Source organism: Corylus avellana, chromosome 8 (genome assembly GCF_965113065.1).
Source record: "Corylus avellana chromosome 8, dhCorAvel1.hap1.2, whole genome shotgun sequence".
Taxonomy (NCBI): Eukaryota; Viridiplantae; Streptophyta; class Magnoliopsida; order Fagales; family Betulaceae; genus Corylus; species Corylus avellana.
Genome location: NC_142497.1, coordinates 1,954,052 through 1,973,890, shown reverse-complemented (window position 1 = coordinate 1,973,890; position 19,839 = coordinate 1,954,052). Strand labels below are relative to the sequence as shown.

General features: G+C 36.7%; 2 protein-coding genes across 2 annotated transcripts; one reads left to right on the top strand and one right to left on the bottom strand.

Moving 5' to 3' along the window:
- The first annotated feature begins 684 nt into the window (after positions 1 to 684).
- On the top strand, positions 685 to 2,265 carry G1 (transmembrane protein G1P-related 1). The gene has a single exon (XM_059574718.2). It carries the CDS (start codon positions 919 to 921, stop codon positions 1,642 to 1,644), a length of 726 nt encoding a protein of 241 aa, XP_059430701.2. The 5' UTR covers positions 685 to 918; the 3' UTR covers positions 1,645 to 2,265.
- Positions 2,266 to 3,373: 1,108 nt separating this feature from the next.
- Positions 3,374 to 5,452, bottom strand: LOC132163793 (receptor-like protein 2). Its single transcript, XM_088519072.1, has 2 exons — positions 4,846 to 5,452; positions 3,374 to 4,755 (listed from the first exon to the last, which is right to left on the bottom strand). The coding sequence occupies exons 1-2, from the start codon at positions 5,252 to 5,254 to the stop codon at positions 3,374 to 3,376; spliced, it is 1,791 nt and encodes a 596-aa protein (XP_088375198.1). The 5' UTR covers positions 5,255 to 5,452.
- Positions 5,453 to 19,839: the final 14,387 nt, after the last annotated feature.

The following is a 19,839-nucleotide window of genomic DNA, read 5'->3' as shown; positions in this document are numbered from 1 at the left end:
GTCCTAAGTACCTTAATAAAATAATGATCGATCCAAAGATTTGTTAAGATTATCACGCTAATATTGTGAAATAGTTGTGTGATAAAAATATTATTTTTAACATTACTCAAGTTACAATGATGGCTGCTGGGCGGTCAAATCACTTTCTTTACCCAATCATTTGAATTTGGGGTTTGTTTATGACTAAAATGGGGTGATTCGATCACCCGGCAACTGCACAATATTTAAGGTATCGTAAGGATATCAAACGTATGCGTATAAGTAAGATAAAATTATAACTAAAGAAACGCTTAATTTGAATGAAGAGTAGAACAATGACCTCTAAACCAAATGGACATAAACAAGAGTTAAGACAAACCAACCTTAAATTGTCGTATGATAAACATCAAGATATCTACAGCAACATTAAGAAGAAGAGATATATTGGGTTTTTTTTTTTTTTTGGGGGGGGGGGGGGGTCTATTTATCCTTTAATTTACTTAAAATAATGAAACAATAATTTAAAGAAAATAATTTATTTAAGGCTCATGGGTCTGTAATCATATTTTATCGAAATGCACGTGGAGGACTCGCATGTTAAGATTCTAACGCATGGTAAGATTCTAACCTCCTCCTTCTTCTTCTTCTTCTTCTTCTTTATTTATTTATTTTTTGACAGATAGATCTGAAACATTGCTACGAAGTTAAAAGGTTGTAGCTTTTTTGAAGGCAAATCTAAAGGAACTACTTATTAAGACAACAATTTTCGTGGGGTTTTCGTCTCGTCAAGTGAGAAAAAGTTTCTGAAAAAGTCCAATAGCCGCCTCTTCATTCTCTTTCTCCCCCACCTAATTCCCAAAACCCCTAAACCCAGCGCAATCATTTTCTTCCTCTTCACAATTTTCCTCACTTTCCCGAGAAAATTCTAACCCCCTCTTCATGGCCGCTCGCCTTTCCCTCCGCCTCAGATCCCAACTCCTCCGCTCCACCACCACCACCACCCTTCTTCTCTCTCCCATCAAATCCCAACCGTCCATCCCCAACGAACTTTCTCTATCCACCCTCCGATTCCTCTCCACGGCCCGGCGACACCCGTCCCGACCCAAGACCGTAGACATCGGCGCTCGGGCCCGGCAGCTCCAGACCCGGCGCCTGTGGACCTACGCGCTCACCTTCAGCTGCATCGCCGGCTTCGTCGTCATCGTCCTCAATGGATTCCAGGACCAGCTCGTCTTTTATGTCACCCCCACCGACGCGCTTGAAAAGTACGCCGCGAACCCGTCCAAGACCAAGTTCCGATTGGGTGGTCTAGTCCTCGAGGGCAGCGTGGTTCAGCCGGCCTCGTCGCCCGAGATGGAGTTCGTGGTCTCCGACCTGATCACCGACATTCTGGTGAAGTACCAGGGCTCGTTGCCTGACCTGTTCCGGGAGGGACATTCCGTGGTGGTGGAGGGGTTCGTGAAGCCCTTCACGGAGGAAGCTCGGCGGGAGGTCTCGGCCAAGAGCGTCTCCAGGAAGGCGAGGAGCGGCGAGTGCTACTTCTCGGCCACGGAGGTGCTGGCCAAGCACGACGAGAAGTACATGCCCCAGGAGGTCGCCGCGCAGATCGAGAAGAACAAGAAGAAGATCGAGGGGGCGGCGCAGGAGGGAGTGAAAGGGTCTTAGGGAGAGTAATGGGTATGATTCAGATTTCGATCTTTTTCCTTTTTCTGGATGAAGTTTTACATTTTTGTGCTGGATATAGAGGATATAGGCGAAAAGAACAATGGGTTTTTTCACGATTGGATAGTGGGAGATTAGAGTATACTCGATTATATATGTTGAGGAAGGGATTGTTTTGACTAATTGAGGATTTTGAGAATTCGATTTTGTATGTTGCAAATTGCAATGCTAAACTCATTGATGATCATTTATACGTTCTGTTTGGACGGAGCAATGAATAAATTCAACTAGGAATAAGTATTCTGTCCACAATGACTTTGGCAGACATTGTGATGTAATTTTGTGTTTGGAAAATCTCTGAGATGTTTTCTGATGAACTTGGGGAAGTTGCTGGTGATGGCTGGAAAATGCACCAAGCCACCAACTGTTTTGGATGTGATTTCATTGTGCCTATTCCCAGCCAAAATGGCTTGTATTATAGCATTTCTTTTAAGTTAAACATATAAGGAAGGTATGATTACTGGATTGTGGCCGTTTTGGTCCATAATCAAAGAGTATTGGAGAAGAATGTAATCTTATGAGGACCTAAATGTTGTACTCTTGTCACTAGTCTTTCTTCTCATTCAAGAATTTCTGTTGTTTCCTTACTTTTAACAATCCTTTTTGCCATGGAAGCTCTCAATTAGCATAATGTTAAGCTTAAATGGATGCACGTCCAACTCTTGAAATACCTATGCTTCATGTTGGCTATCTGGTTTGCTTTAGTGTACCCAGTATTCTTCATGGCAGTCATTTAGGGAATGCTCAATCAAGCTATAACTAAATCCACGATTGAGAATGATTAAGAGTTTGATAGGATTCCCGGAAATATGAAATTGTCATATTTAGTTTATTCTTTTTTGTTTTAATAAGTAATTGACCTTAAGGGAAGGGAGAAGACGATATTCAAACTACTGACTTTTGCTTTATGAGGTATCGTCCCAAGCCGATTGAGCTACTCTTGGTTGGTTTACTTCTAGGCATTCTATAGGAATTATTTATGTTATATCTTCAAGTGCACAAAGTTGTTTGATGCAAAAGTATTTAACAATTGAGAAATTCTATTAAACATTCATCCAACAACGCTAACGTGGTACTCTTAACTAACTACAATTCTGGGTTTATGTTGGTGTAACCACTGTCCTAAGAAAGTTCGTTGCGAATCAATGAAGAAGATCAGATCTTGCCTGTGTTGAGCTTGTCATTCATCTCTCTCATATAACACCTCTGCCCCGACTAGCCTTTCTTCTGATTCATATATCTTGTCATTTCGGTCGTATTCTTCCATATCATTGTAGGAATAATGTTATTGACTCTCTCCACTGAATTTATTTATAAGCTCTTAAAAATTGCTCAGTTTGATTAAATTTGCTCATAAAGCCGGGTTGTATAATTGAGACGATTAAAAGCTGCAGCTGCTACAACGAGAGACAAGAGTAAAAATCAGATTTTTTTTGCTCTGTTTTTCTACTCTGTTTTCTGCAAAAATTGCAACAACATATTTTGTTTCAATAAGAACTGATTTGCTTTAGTTTTCCTATACTTGCTGGAATATCCAGGGCAACAATGCAAACTAAAGCATTAAAATTGAAAATTGAGAAACCAAATTGATCACAACTCTTGACAGATACGTAATTTTAAAGAAATATATCATATACTTAAAACCTTTTGTGCAATCTGGCCAAAGACACTGCTAGTTTGACATAATTTTATAAAGCAAAGGACCACAAACTCCCCAAAAACCTACAATGAAACCGAGAACCACACTGATTGGAAACCATGGGATTGTAGGCCCATTTTCCTCCTCCTCCTCCTCAATGTCTTCGTTGGTACTATCAGTATCGGTACACTCATGTGGAAGTGGGGGACCACAGAGTCCAAGGTTGCCCTCATATGCAGAGGCATTAAAGCTCTGTAACTGAGTGCTTGATGGTATTGGCCCATGAAGATTATTGTTTGCAACACTAAACCGAGACAAGAAATGTAGTGTACTTAGTGATGTTGGTATTTCACCGGACAATTGATTGGTAGAGATGTCCAGTAATTCCAAGTTTGTGAGCTCAGATATTTGGTGTGGAATGTTGCCTGAGAAGTTGTTATGCTTGAAATCCAGCTGACGAAGCAACTTCAAACGACCAATCTCAATGGGGATGTTGCCACTAAGACTGTTGTTTGCAATTTTTATTGTTGGTCGCATGTTCGAGAGAACATTATATTGGCCAAGGGTACCATCTCTAGCAGAAAAAACTGGTAAATTCAAATAGTTATTGTCTACTAGAGCCTCTGCTAATACTAATGCTGGCAATGCACAAAGTTCTTTCGGGAATTCACCGGAAATGAGGTTATTAGATAAGTCAAAAGCGAAGAGCCTTGGAAGAGTCGACAACCAACCAGGAATTGAACCTGTGATACGATTGGAAACTAGATTCAGAACTTCTAGCTTCTTAATCTTAGATATCCATATGGGAAATTGACCCATCAGTTGGCAATCACCAAGACCCAAAAACCGGATATTCTCAAATCCATTAGAACCAACTATACTATTATCAGTTGGCATTGCCTCGTGCAGAAAATTTCCTCCAAGAAGGACTACGTTGAGAGTCTTGCAATGCATCAGAATCTTGATTGCCCCTGTAATATTGGTTAGCCTATTGTAACTAAGTACAAGGAAAGACAAGAATTCCAATTGAGCCACCTCTGGTAGGATTTGTCCTTCTAGTCTATTGTAGGAAAGCCGAATGGCTCTTAGGAACTTACATGAGTAAAGGCTTATTGGAAAGTTACCGAAAAAGTTATTGAACCCCAGATCAATAGTAGTAAGTTGAGGAAGAGTGGAGAAGTTAGAGGTGGAGATGTCTCCTTCAAACAAATTGCTCCGTAAAATCAATTCTATGAGATTTGTGCAATTCATCAAAGATGGGGGCAGAGAACCTGTTAAGGAGTTTGTATGAAGGATTATGTACTTCAATTTGGAGAGCTTTCCAATATTCCCAGGGAGCTTGCCGCTCAATTTATTTTCAAATAACTCAAGGTTGATGAGTTTTGTAAGGTTTACAATGTCACTGCTAATGGGTCCTGAAAGATCATTGGAAGGTAAAGAGATTTCTTCAAGCCCTGTCGCATTGTAGATATCAAGAGGAAGCAATCCTCTGAGAGAATTAAAACCTGCCCGCAAAACCTTTAGTTCGGAACATGACCCAAGTCCACTAGGAATTTGGCCACCATGAAGATTACGAGAGAAATCGAGGAGCCTAATAAAGGAAGAATTGATGCAAGGATAGGAAGGAATAGGGCCTACGAAACTATTGTTGCTGACATTGAGCTCAATCAACCTCCATGCTCTTTGAAGGAACAAAGATTGGATTGTTCCGTTGAACTGATTGCTAGATATGTCAACAATTTGAACGGAGGCAGGCCAGCCAGATATCTCTCCAAATAAATGGTTGTAGCTCAAATCAAGGACCATGAGTTGATTCAAGGACAAAAACAAACCCTTAGGGAGACGACCTAAAAGTGAATTGTGGGAGAGGTTAAGGTGAGAGAGATATGTGAGGTTTCCAAGAGAGGGAGACATACTCCCTCTAAGGCCTTTATAGGGTAACCAAATATGGGTGACGTGACCTTTATCATCACAAGAAATACCTTCCCAATGGCAACAATCAGCAGAAGAAGACCAATTTAACGGAGGAGAAGAAGTATTAAAGGGCAGGGACGAGAGAGAGTTGCGGTCTATTTGGTTGCACGCATGATTTGCAGAGAAAATGGCAAAGAGAAACAAGGTGAAGAGGAGATGATGAGGCATCAAGTGTTGCATGCTTTTTGTTTGATAACTCATACCAGAGGAATGAAAGGCAAAGTTCTCGAAGAAGCAAGAAAAACAAATGCCTCTTTATAATTTATAGCCCAAAATTGCAAGTATATATAACAAAGAATTGTTTTGGTTAGAGAAAAGATGTTGCCTCTTTAGTCTTTACTAGTGTAATTTCTTCGAGCCATTTGATTTTGGGTGTTGCTATTGTAACTCATCATCATTTGATATTGGCTACTACGGTGACTTTCCAACATGGATTTCTTTTTTATTTTTTTTTGACTAAAATTGATAAATAATAATTTTCTCGTTTCAACGTCGTAATCTCGTGGGAATAGATTGAAAAGAAGCAGCATGTCTTTTTGGAAATCATAGAATTCAATATTGAAGGCTGCATTGTCAACTGTGTTGGGTAATATTTAAGCGTTGAAAGCCATCTAAAGGACTAACATGAGCCATGCATTTTATATATATATATATATATATATATATATATATATATATATATATATATTTGGGAGTTGGGGAAGTCGTCTTGCATGGTGCAAGTGGAGAGAGACACTTGGTCCAATGGATTTTCAACATTTCATTAGTTGGAATATTTGAATGCTTTAGCCTCTGCATTATTGCCGTTGTGATACGAATCATATTGCAGACATGATGAGTACTCCTGAATCGACATTCCAACAAGCAGTAGGATTCATAACTAAACATGTTCAAACTAAGATAAAAACTTTGCATTTACATTTGGGCTGTTTCTCACCCGAATGGCAACTTGCTTGCCTCCTTGTGTAGTATTCGTCTTCTTCTTTTTCTACTGTGCCACTCATCATTTCAAATAAAATTAGTTTATGAGTTGCACCTCAAAAAGAAAAATCTCATCTCATAATAATTAGCATAAAACTTGAACACTTTCATTGATTGAAATAAACTTGGTAACATTGATATGTATATAACCACTACTACTATAGTAACACAAATGATAAACAATGGTACTTCAATAGTTGATCACACATCAACTAAATTTATTGAAATGATAAGATAATAAAGATAAACAACTCCTTTAGCTGGCCACTAGTATTTTGCTTCAAGACGTCTGTCACCAATCATTTGTGATGAACTTATCTTTACCACAAGTACTCCAACATGGCCTTCTTGAGAAGTTAGAATTTGTGTGGGACTCTGCATCAAAGTATAAATGCCAACTTTTAGTACGAGTTAAGATTCATTTAGAAGAAACAATGTTTAACATTTTGTAATGAATGAAAAGAGTTAATACATGATAATCTTTCTATTGATGTCAAATATATATATATAAGTTGAAAGGTCTTCTTATGCGGTATATGAAGATTGATAAGCATTTTAAGAAACCAGCCGCAACGTGGTTTCCATCTTCGTATTGTATTCAATCAATTTGGTGACTAACAAATAGTTAGAGAGAGAGAGAGAGTAGTTAACAAATCTTTATGTTGTGCATAAACTTGTGAGCTTTATGTCTCAGATTGAGAAAGTATAAAGAGTAAGAGTGATTAATATACCTAAGTGGACCTAAGCTCATTAGCTTAGGCTTTTGGGCTAGAAGTGGTGTCCCAATATATATATATATACTCTTATTTGACTCCCCTGTTGTTTCTCTCCCCAAAACAATTGGTATCATAGTCTATGGTTAGCTTCTGCTGCCTACTAATACGAGTGTCTTGATTCGACGCGTTTAGTTTGAATCTCGTAAAAAGAGTGGTTTTCTCTTGGAATATGCGTGAGACTCTTGTATATGTGTGAGTTTGGTCAATGTGGTAAAGACTCATAAGTGAAGGAAAATTTGTTGTGCATATACTTGTGAGCTTTGTGTCCTACATTGAGAAAGTATAAAGAGTAAACGTAGTGAATATATCTAAGTGGACCTAAGCTCATTAGCTTAAGCGTCCTAATATGTATATTGACTTACTCTTGTTTGACTCCCCTGTGTATCTCCCCAACACTTTAGCAGACTTTAAGCTAGAAATTTTTTGTACAAACGACATCTGAGTACTTCTTGAAATGCTTTTTATGACATTCTTCGAGACAGGCCTTAACATCGCTTTGATTTTTTACACAATCACGTAAGCAATATGCATGCTCGGAAGTCACGGTCTCTTCGGCGTTGTGTTTCCTCCAACATTTGTAATAACCTACAAGAAGACATTGTTCATGACTAACCTCGCGGACCTCGCGGGTTTTGAACACGCTGTGATCTAGCCATCTTTCATCACACAATATAATCTCCATATCAATGCATGATTGTAGTGTTTCATCAAGTTCGGAGGATTGAGGATACCAAATGGGTTGCGGAGAAGGAAAAAAAGAAGTTGGGCCAATGTCTTTGGTTTGAATTTTATTAAGTTTAGGGAAATGAGAAGGCAATCTAGAAGGTGAAGAGAGATAGAAAGAGATATGAGAAAGGTCACTAGCTTGCACTTTTAAGAGAACATGGATAAGCAACTCCATCATCACTAGCATAAGTGTGCAACCCATGTATTTTGGTCTATTATAGAAAACTTTTAGTTTGATGTATAATTAAAACGATGGTTAAGGCTTAACCTTTATATATCGTATGGAATTGATATTCATAAAGTAATTTGAATCAAATAAGTGTTATTTAATAATTGTGAATTTTGGACCAATGACCATTTTTCAATTAAGTGCCTTTTAGGTTAAGTAATATATCTTTTTGTTAGGATTTCAAGATTTGTTTTGAAATATTTCTTTAGCAAAACTTTTGTATTGGTAAGAACTTAATTAATTTCAAAAGGACAAGTGAAGAAGATGATCCCTAGTCATTACATATTACATCAAACCACCTATACAAAAAGTTTTTAGAATATATTGATTTGAAATGCATAATAAATGTGCATATTAGAATATTCAAAATTTAATCATGACGCTATTCATTTATGAAAAGACATTATATATATATACATGAAAGTTGCTACTTAAAACATGTTTTTTCTTGTAAACGAAGGATAAAAAAGAAAAAAAGAATTTTTGTAAGTGATAAAGAGACATTTGAAGTAAATATTGTAAATAGATTTTATCAACGATTGGAATAAATGAAGTGACTCAATACTTAAAAGTAATGCAAAATAATAGGTCACACAAAATTGCATAAAGAAAATTGATTTAAATGGAAAGTTGTAGAAAAATAAATAAATTTTGATAGGGTAAGATGGATTATAAATTAATCAAGTAGCCATCTTTTGATTTTTTGAAAGTAAAAAAAAAAAAACATTGTCCCATAGTTTGGGTTATGAGCTTCTAAGAAAGTTATTATTTAATTAATTAACAACTTGCATAAAAAATTACAAAAACTCGAAAGATTGGTGTTCGTATGAACATGTGAAGAGCCTATGAAAATGACAAAATACATTTAACGAAAGCGCATGTTTCAACGGCAGTAGGAATAACTTCATTCTGTGACTATAGTCACGTCTTTAACAAAAGAATCATACGTATATATAGAATCAAAAGGTTATGAATGTATAATCTTTTTCTTTAAAATTATATTATATTGGTTGCTCTTGAGTTTATTATCAATTTGGTTTCTCAAGTTTTAATTTGAATAATTTAGTTCTCGTTGTTGGATTTTCCATTAAGTATAACATATATACAAGGGCAGCTAAGAAAAGTCAAGCAAATTAGCTCTTATGAAAAAATGAGAATCAATTTTGTTTGTCATTTTGACTTTACTAAGGAAAAAATAAAGCAAATTTAGTCTACTTATTAATGTCATTACAAGTTAAGAACCATCAGAATTCCATTTTGCTAGCTAGGCTTCACTGCTAATTTTGTGAATATTCATGTATGCCTCTCTATAATTTAGCCCAAATTTGCAAGTATATATAACAAATAATTGTTTTTAACTAAAATTGAAAAATAATCTCGTGGGAAGAGATTGAAAAGAAGCAGCTTGTCATTTTGGAATTCATAGAATTCAATATTGAAGGCTGCATTGTCAACTCTACTGTTGGGTAATAAGTAAGCGTTGAAAGCCACCTTAAAGGACGAGAAACCTCTCAAGGGGTGAGTATACTTATCAGGATTCCTTCCCATTAATGGGATAATGGGAGATTTTCCGATTATTAATCTTGGCTATTCAAGCTCATCTAACGGCCTACAGCATGTCACGTGTTTCATTAAATTTAAAATAAGAAAATATTATTTAACTTAAAAAAAAAATTAAAATAAATGACAAAAAAAATTGGGAGTGGCTCCATGGCCCTTGGGAGCCACTCATGCTAAGGGAGTCACCCCCAATTGGCCCTTGCGGGTGGCTCAGCATGATGTAGGCCGTTGGATGAGATTGAATGGCCAAGATTGACAATTGGATAATCTCCAATTATCCCACTAATGGAAGGGGATCCGGATCTGTGAGTACACGAGGTATACTTTGTGTACTATGTTTGAAGGGCAAATTTTGCACGACCTGTCACACAAATTGGGTAATACTCGACTTCACCGTGAGTGTATCCTAAAAAATTGTTTATCCTCAAAGGGATTTGAACTTTAAACTTTATGTAAATACCACCAAGTCCAAAACATTTATCACTTTAGGAAGTCGTCTTGCACGGGTCAAGTGGTTAGAGATATTAGGTCCAATGGATTTTCAACATTTCATTAGTTGGAATATTTGAATGCTTTAGCCTCCACATCATTGCCATTGTCATACAGTCCACTTCACATTTCTGCTTTAACCTCCGCATCGTATACGTGGAGGACACATTATTTTTATAGAATAGGTCGAAAAAAATTTCGGGAGAACTTTGTGTTTTCAAAAATGTTAGTTCTCACTTTTTACCCTAGTCCATTTTAATGATAGACAAAAAATCAAATAGTTTATGTAAAAGTATTTTCTTATATTATCATGATTTTACCAGCGACCGACACACTCCTACCCCCACAAAAAAATTTGGGCTAGCCCCCCGAAAATTTTCAAGAAAAATAATAATAGGTCCAACTCAAAAATTTTGACCCTGCCCCAAACCGAAAGATCCTATTCTACACAAGCCCATACAAAAAACTCTTGGCCGAAGCCATTACAGAAATTTAAAGAAAATGACTACACCACCTATATTAGATTAAGTTACCAGGCTTCGTATTGTTGTTAGGAGATGATCTTTTTTGCTATGACATGGAAATGTCAAGAGTTTTTATTTCAAAAGGTCAAATTTTCTTGATATTTTCTGATATGACATGGAAAACAGGGTGGCCAGGTTGGATTTTTATAAGGTAATCAGCTACTAATTACCTTAGATTTTTATTGAGATAAATAAAGGGCAGAAAAAGCTATTCAAAAAAACTAATAAAAAGGAAAGGACAGAAAAAGATGGGATCTTGGGCATTGGATTTTATTATGGTCTACATGAGAGAATGGGACATGATAGATGTAACACTCTAATCTATCAGTAGTCTGAGTAGGTGAGTTTATAAGAGACGTTCATAGGAGCTAAGTCCCTCATTAAGCGAAGAAAGACTTGATTATGAATACAATGCGCTCTTAATCACTATGATTAAGCGAGATCTAATCTCATTATTAATGCTACCCATGTATTCCCATACCAAATATTAATAATTTGTCGCTATTTCCGTAGCCTCTAATTTTAAGATAACATACCTTTAATGGGAGATTAATATCTTAAATTAGTCAAGTGTAAATTATTGTATGGATTCCATGTGATTTTCAAGTAACTCCACCAAGGGGTTGTCGCTAATGATCTTAACCACATCTCCTATACCTTTTGGAGAAGTCTAGTCCAAGTAAAGTTGCCAAGTAGAGACAACCCTCCTTATAAGGCGGAGAAAGACGCCCCCTACTATGACTTACAATGGAGGCCGTGAGATTCAACTCTTGATCTCTCTCCCACTTGATGTTTTAAATAAATGAGTTTCATTTAACCTTGCTGGATTGTGCGCATTCCAAATCCCATTTAGAAATCCTAGCTCGAGTAATTATCCTATTTAGAAATGGGATATCCTATCCAGAAATTAAAGTAGGAGTGGAAGTCCTAATAATGAAAATCCTAGTTGAACTATGGTTTCTCATTATTGTAGGATTCCTAGCTCACATTAGGTTTCATACTTGGAATATTAATATCATTAATTATCTAAATTGGACTTGGTCTTTGGAACTCTAATCTAATTATTAGATTCCTTATCATACTAGGTTCTAGGCATTCTAATCCAAGTGTTAGAGAGCTAAACAAATGACTCAGGAAAACTTATAAACTGACGTGACAAAGGTTTTTAAATTAAAAAAAATGCAATTCTTTCTCCTTTGTCTGCCACTCACGGTCTGTAAGTTTGAAAATTTTTTTGGGTTCATTTGTTTGGCTCCTTAGCATTTCTCAATTAGAAAACCTAGGTTGTTCCTTAATCAAATTCTGAAACAACTTTTCTAATATAGGAAACCCTAACCAATATGACACGATTATCCTAATCATTAGAACACATTTCAAATAAAATTGAAATCTCATTTTACGTTTATGGAGTCCAACTCCTAAACAAATCCTTATCAATCATCCACCCGAAAATATTTTAAGGATAATAAACAACTTTAATATCCAAAAATAAACTAGGGTTAGGATTTTTGGAATTACGGCTTTTAGGGTTAGGGTTTTGACAAAACCCTTGGATGAAGCATGGGGTAGCTGCACCTCTAGGGGTGTGCAGCACCCTTGTCCTTCCACCCTAAAGGGTTATGGTAATGATTAAATTTTGTTTGAAATCAATATAGGTATCGAGGTTAATTATTAAATTCTCCATAAGTTATGAAGCACGCCAAATGAAGACAACAGAAAATAAACATAAATTTCATGTTGAACAGAGTCTTATTATTTAACAATGTGGTTTTGGTAGAGTTTCACCACCATAAGGAAGATGAGTTATACCTCAAAAAGAAAAATCTCATTTAAAAATAATTATCATAAAACTTGAACACTTTCATTGATTAAAATTGTTAGGAATTGGGCCAATCGAAAAATCCAATTATTGAAATGGGCCGGAGCGAATGTTCTAGAGATCGGCGAGGCCCAAAACCGGGCTTGTTATCTACATAACTCTTTATATGGATACTTCGGGAAACACTACAGAAAATCCCAAAAATCCTGTACTGTGAATATCGAAGTTGTTTCAGGAATAAGCTTGAATCTTAGGGTAATACCCCAATCCAAAGAGTCTCGGGATCACATCAATTCCAAGAAAGGCGGAATTAGATCCAACACCAACTGTCGTCCCCTCCTATATAAGGAGGGCTCTCTCCAGGTAAAAGGGGACAAATATGTAATTTAGAGTTATTATTTTCGTTCAGAAACAAATTATTAACTTAAGTAATAGAGTTATCTTCTGCCGGCGCATCTCAATAAGCTCGGAAACTGTTCCAACAAAAATAAACTTGGTAACATTGATATATATAGGCACCAACCTCTTATTTGATAAACTTAACCACTACTACTCGAATCACACAAATGATAAACATTGGTACTTCGGTAGTTGATCAAACATCAACTAAATTTATTGAAATGATAAGATAATAAAGATAAACAATTGCTTTAGCTGGCCACTAGTATTTTGCTTTAAGACGTCTGTCACCAATCATTTGTTATGATATCTTTACCACTAGTACTCTAACGGTGGCCACCCTGAGGAATTGGAATTTGTGTGGGATTCTGCATGAAAGTATAAATGTCAGCTTTTAGTACGAGTTAGGATTCACGTAGAAGAAAAAATGTTCAACATTTTGTAATGAATGAAAATAACTAATACATGATAAACCTTTTATTGATGTCAAAAAAATATATAGAAGTTGAAAGGTCTTCTTTTGCGGTATTTGAAGATTGATAATGTGGCTTCCATCTTTGTATTGTATCCAATCAATTTGGCGACCAACAAAAAGCTAGAAAGAGAGAGAGAGAGAGCACCAACAAATAGCTAGAAAGAGAGAGAGAGAGTAGTTAAGAAATCTTTAGCAGACCTTAAAGTGGGAATTTTGTGTATAGACGCCATCTGATTGCTTCTTGACATGCCTTTCATCACATTCTTCGAAACAAGTCGTAATATCACTTCGATGTTTGACACAATTACTTAGGCAAGAACTATGCTCGGAAGTCAACGTCTCTTCGGCATTGTGCCTCCTCCAACATTTGTAATGACCGAAGAGAACACAAGATTCATAACCAAGCATGTGAGCTTCAAACAAGCTGTGGAGTGGCCATCTTTCATCACACAATTTAATATGCGTATCAATGCATGCATATAGTTGTATTTCATCAAGTTCAGAGAATTGAGGATAGCGAATAGGTTGTGGAGAAGGAAAAAAAAGATGTAAGGCCAATGTCATTAGTTTGAATTTTAGTAAGTTTAAGGAAACAAGGAGGCAAGGTAGGAGGGGAAGAGGGATGGAAAGTGATATGAGAAATGTCATTAGCTTGCACATGAAAGAGATCATGGATAAGCAATTTCATCATCATTAGAACAAGTTTTATAATACATTTGCAAGCCATGGATTTTTGTCAACTTTAAAAACTTTTTAGTTTGAGTATAATAAAAAAGATGACCATGGCTTAGCACTTATATATTGTACAAAACTGATTTATTTATAAAGTAATTTGAACCAAATAAGTGTTGTTTAATAGTTGTAAATTTTGTAGCTATGACCAATTTTCAATTAACTGCTTTTTAGGTTAAGTAATATCTTTTTGTTTGGATTTCAAGATTTGTTTTGAAATATTTTTTTGAGATATGATAGAGGCTCAACTGAGCCCCATCTAAGACCCAACTTTTGTGGATATATATATATATATATATATATATATATATTTTTTTTTTTTTGTCTTTTGTCTTTTTAAAATTTTAATTTTAATTTTAAACTTTTTTTTTTTTTTTGGAAAAGTTTAAGGGTTAAATACCTCAAATCCCCCTAGGGTTTACTAACTTTATTTTTTCCCCCTGGGGTTTCACTTTTATCACAGGACCCCCCTGGAGTTTTGATAAAGGACCAATTTAGTCTATCCGTTAGTTGACCGTTAAGACTGATACGTGGATGACACGTGGCACATATTTAATTTAATTTAATTTTTTTTTTTTAAATTAACAAAAAAAATGTATTTTTTTTTTTAAAAAAAAAGGAAAAGAAAAGAAAAGGAAAAAACTGGGGGTGGCTCGGCCACCCCCTTGGCCATTTGGGGGTGGCCGATTCTTTTCTTTTTTTTTGTTAATTTAAGAAAAAATTAAAAAAAATTAAATAGGTGCCACGTGTCAATATCTTATTGGTCCACGTGTCAGTCTTAACGGTCAACTAACGGATAGACTAAATTGGTCCTTTATCAAAACCCCAGGGGGGTCCTGTGATAAAAGTGAAACCCCAGGGGGGAAAAAATAAAGTTGATAAACCCTAGGGGAGTTTGAGGTATTTAACCCAAAGTTTAATTTTAAACCTAGCACAACTCTTATGTGACTTTGTACCAAGTAAGTAAAAGTTGGGTCTTAAATGGGGCTCAATTGAGCTCCTATCATATATCTCTTTTTTTTTTTTTTTTATTTATTTTTTTTTTTTTTATGTTAACATTTTTCTTACAGTAAAACTTGTGTATTGGTAAGAACTTAATTAGTTTCAACTTTCAAAGGAGTAAAGCTTGAGAAGTGTTAGAGAGCCAAACAAATGAACTCAGATTAATTTTCGAACTAACGTGGCAATGGTTTTTAAATTAAAAAAATGCAATTATTTCTCCCTTTGTCTACGACTCATGGTCTACCACGTCAGTTTGAATTTTTTTTTTGGATTCAATTGTTTGGCTCCCTAGCATTTCTCGAAAGGGATGATCCCCTAGTCATGATTTATTACATCAAGGTACCTATACAATTTTTTTTTATTATTTTTATTTATTTTAGAAAATATTGATTTGAAATGCATAACAAATATGCATACTAGAATATTTAGAATACAATCATTACACTCACTATATATATAATTATGCTTTTAGAAAGCTGAATTAATTGCTACCGTAAAAATTCTCACCTCTGTGTTGCAAAATAAACAGGAAGTGCAACAGCAACGCCCTGAAAAAGGGAACCAAAATAAGAAAGGGCAAAATGAAACATCTCACCACATATATGGTCATTTTTCAGGTCCCAGTCAAGTTCTGGGCGTGTCCTGGTCAAATCTTGTGCAAGTCGCGGCGGCGTCCTGGGTAGGTCTCGGTGGAGTCCAAATTGGGTCCCGGTCAAGTCCCGGGCGGGTCCAGGTTAAGTCCTTGGTGGGTTCCAGCTTGGTCACAGGTAGGTACCAGCGGGGTTCCAGTCAGGTCTTGGTCAAGTTCCGGTGAGGTCCTCGTCAAGTCTCGGGCAAGTCCCGATCAAGTCTTGGGTGGGTCCCGGTAGGGTCCCAGTCAGGTCTCAATCAAGTCCAGAGTGGGTCCCGTGCAGGTCTCGGGCAAGTCCCGGTCGGGTCCCAGTCAAGTTTTGGTCACGTCCTGGACAAGTCCTGGCCGGGTCCCGGGCAACTCCCAAGCAGGTTCTAGTCAAGTCCCAGTCAAGTTTCGGGTGGGTCCCGATAAAGTCTCTGGCAGGTCTTGGGCAAGTCCCGGGCGGGTCTTGAGCAAGTTTGGGCGAGACCCATTCAAGTCTGGTTGGGTCCTAGGCAGGTCTTGGTGGGGTCCCGAGTTGGTCCTGGACGAGTCTCGGTCAAGTCCCGAGTGGGTCCCATGCAAGTCCCCGCGAGGTTCTAGGCGTGTCTTGGCAAGGTCCGTCGATTTGAGAATGAGATGCTTAAAGTCAGAAAATGATTTACGGTTTTGAAAACCGTAAATCATTTTCCGAAAATTATAGAAGAATTTTCGGTTAAAAGGAAAATATTTTTCGTTGACCACTATTTTACGTCAAAGTAAACACAGTAAAATGCGGAAATCGTTTTCTGAAAACCATTTTACGTCAAGTAAACGGAGCCTAAATTATTCAATTGATCATCTCTTCCTATCCAATTAAGCTTTTGAGATAAATAATAATTTAATAATTAGAATGTAAGCAAATAATCCTATAGAATAGTGATTAAATTATATACAAGATGTGCTTCATTTTTCTCTTGCTTCTTCTGGTTTGGCACATCAAACAGGAACCATATGCATGACTTGGTGTTGTTTCTCTTCAGCCTTTATTTGCAATTCATTCATGCAACCAATATTCTTCTGTAACTCTTCCCCAACAAAAAAGAGAAAAAATAAAAAAATGAAAAAATTTCTTCCTTCCCCCCTATGCTAGGGTTTCTTCTTCTAGCAGAGAGCGCAGCACAAGAAGAGGTTCTCCGCCTCCTCCCCTCATCCTTTGCTGCCTCCCCTCTCCCTCTTCACCTTGTGAGCTAGACTATTTACTTGATGCCTCCTAACTCCTTGTGCGGTGTTTTTTTCCCCTCCCTTTCTGCCTCTTTCCCCTCATTTTGTCCCGTTTTTGTTTTAGCCCCTCTCCTTCGGCCCCTGAACTCAGCTCCGCCGGGTCATTTTTCGGTTGTGGCTTGGCTCATGGATCGGACTGGTCTAAGCCCGATCTACCGTCCCTCGTCAGATTCACGTCAACACACGCTCTTCCCCTTGGCTCTACGTCCATTGCCTCCTTGCGTTGCCTTCTGGTCGCCTCTCTTTAAGGCCTGTTTTCTTCCGGCGCCGTTTTATGTTTTTGTGGTTTTTTTGGCTTTTGTCTATTTTCCCTTGTATTTATTTATCCAGTTTTTATCTTGTACTTTTTCTGCCGGTTGTTTCTTTTTCTTGTGGTTTTTGTTATTGTGTTTTTTGCTTGTAATAAGGCTATATCCTCTATCTTGATCTGCTCGGTTGATGATCTGTGAGGTATTTGTTTTTGGTATAGACAATTGGGTTGTGGATGTGAACGGTATCCTGACTTTCGGGTCGATGAGAATGAGTTTCAGCATGGGGTTTTCTGCTCTTAGGGCGAGGAATAAGAGCTACCTATGCATTGGATTTAGTTTGTTTGAAACAGATTTGTTGTTAAAACTGAAGACTAGTCATGAATTAGCGGATGTTGATGTCATTGATAGGTCTTGAATGTTAGATTGTAATGTTTATATCTTTGACGTCCGTAACCTTGTAGCTTCGACTATAATTTGCTTCAGAGCTTTTTGCTCTATTTGTAAGAGCTTTTGCTCGCGAACTTGTCATCAATGAATGAGTATGGAATGTTTTCCCCTTAAAAAAAAAAAAAAAAAAAAAAAAAAAAAAAACTCCTCCTCAACACTCAAGGATGGAGCCAACTTTAAATTTGGGGGAATTGAGGGCAAAATTTTTTTGAAGAGAGACCAATTGGCAAGAAATACCTTAAATTATTATTTTTTTACCTTAATTTTTTTTTTGCCTTAATTTTTTTTTTCTTGTAATTTGGGAATTAAGATTTTCTTTATTTCATTTGAATTGGAGAATATCTAGTTAGTTATAGTGAAATATTTTTGTCCCCCCTAAAAAAATGAAAAGACAAAAATAAACCTCAACTATAATTAACTGTCAAAGGACCCTATTCCGTAATTTAGGAGGGACCAGTGTCACTGTCAATCCCCCCTTAAATCGGTCTCTGTCAACGCTGCCAATCATCACATGAAGGATTCAAATTTGCACTGATTTTTTGGTTTCATGGGAAGATGGAAGAGGAGATAAGCGTGTCTCAGCACTTTGATCAGATGGAGAAGATTTTTAAATTTGGTGATGTGAGAGTCAAATGACTAATCATCACCATTCGCTAGTGACCAACAAGTCTGAGTCTAAGTCAAGAGCAAAAAAACATAGGCATTGGTCATTTTTCTCCCAACTTTCACTTCATCAGGATTTCTTTCAGACTCCAGAATTCCAAGTCCAAGTCATGAAGTTCAATAAAAGCAAGAATTTGACTAATCATCACCATTCGCTAGCTACCAACAAGTCTGAGTCTAAGCCAAGGGCAAAAAAACATAGGCATTGGTCATTTTTCTCCCAACTTTCACTTCATCACGATTTCTTTCAGACTCCAGAATTCCAAGTCCAAGTCATTAAGTTCAATAAAAGCAAGAATTTTAATTTGAAGGATTGCAGGGAAGAATATTGGACTGGAAATTCAGTAATCTTAAAAGATAAACCTTTTGAAAGTTGTTTAACCATCTTTATAAACTACCATTTATTTTGAAAGTATTATAAGTCGCACTAATGAATGATAATCCCTCCATTTTAGTTAGATATTTTATTACACATGAGAGAGAGTGTGTTATACAATTAAAAAATGATTAAATGCACATTTTTTTTTATCATCTTAAATTTTTGAAATAAGTGATAATTTAATAATGCCTACAACATTTGGCCAAATTGCACACAAGGTTTGTTGCCCCGAAATTATGCCAGTGATTTGCACAAATTATAGATCTCTAATATATATATATATATATATATATATATATATATATATATTCTCTCTCATTCAAAGCCTGCCATTAGTTAGAAAGCAACATTATTTTTTACGGATTGAGATTCCATAGAATTCTCTTTAAATTTGAAATTATCGAATTCATAAATTTCAGCCGCTCATCTTATCTAGGATCAGGATCCCCTCACATTGGAGGAGAAATTAAAGACTTCAATTGATCATCCTGGCCGTCCATTTTCATCAAACAGTCCATACCACGCCACGTGTTCCACTAAAAAATAAATAATAAAATATTAATTAACTTAAAAATAAAATAAAAATAAAAATAAAAAATAAAAATAATTTTTTTTTAAAAAATATGGGGTGGTCGGCCACCCCAGCTAAGCCATAGGGTGGCTTGAAGCCACTCCCAAGGGCTGATTGGGGGTCGCCGAAGCCACCCCCATTGCCTTAGAGGGTGGTAATTTTTGGGTTTTGCCCTTAGGGGTTGGCTGAACCACCCCCTAGCTAGGCCCTAGCCACCCCCAATCGGTCTTTGGGGGTGGCCGAAGCCACCCCCTAGGGCCCTAGGGGGTGTCCGAACCACCTCCAACCGGCCCTTGGGGGTGACTTAAAGTCACCCCATGGCTCAGCTGGGGTGGCCGGCCACCCCATATTTTAAAAAAAATTATTTTAATTATTATTTTATTATTTATTTTTTAGTGGGACACGCTGTTGGATGAAAATGGATGGCCATGATGATCAATTGGAAAATCTCCAATTTTTCATCCAATGGGAGGGGATCCAGATCCTCTCATTTAAGCGTCTAAAATAAGTCATATTTCAACATTTAATGAGAAAATTTAATGAGGAAGCTACCTTCAAGGAAACTTAGGTTTAGTAGCTTTCTCATTAAATGCTAAAACATGGCTTATTTTAAACACTTAGATAAG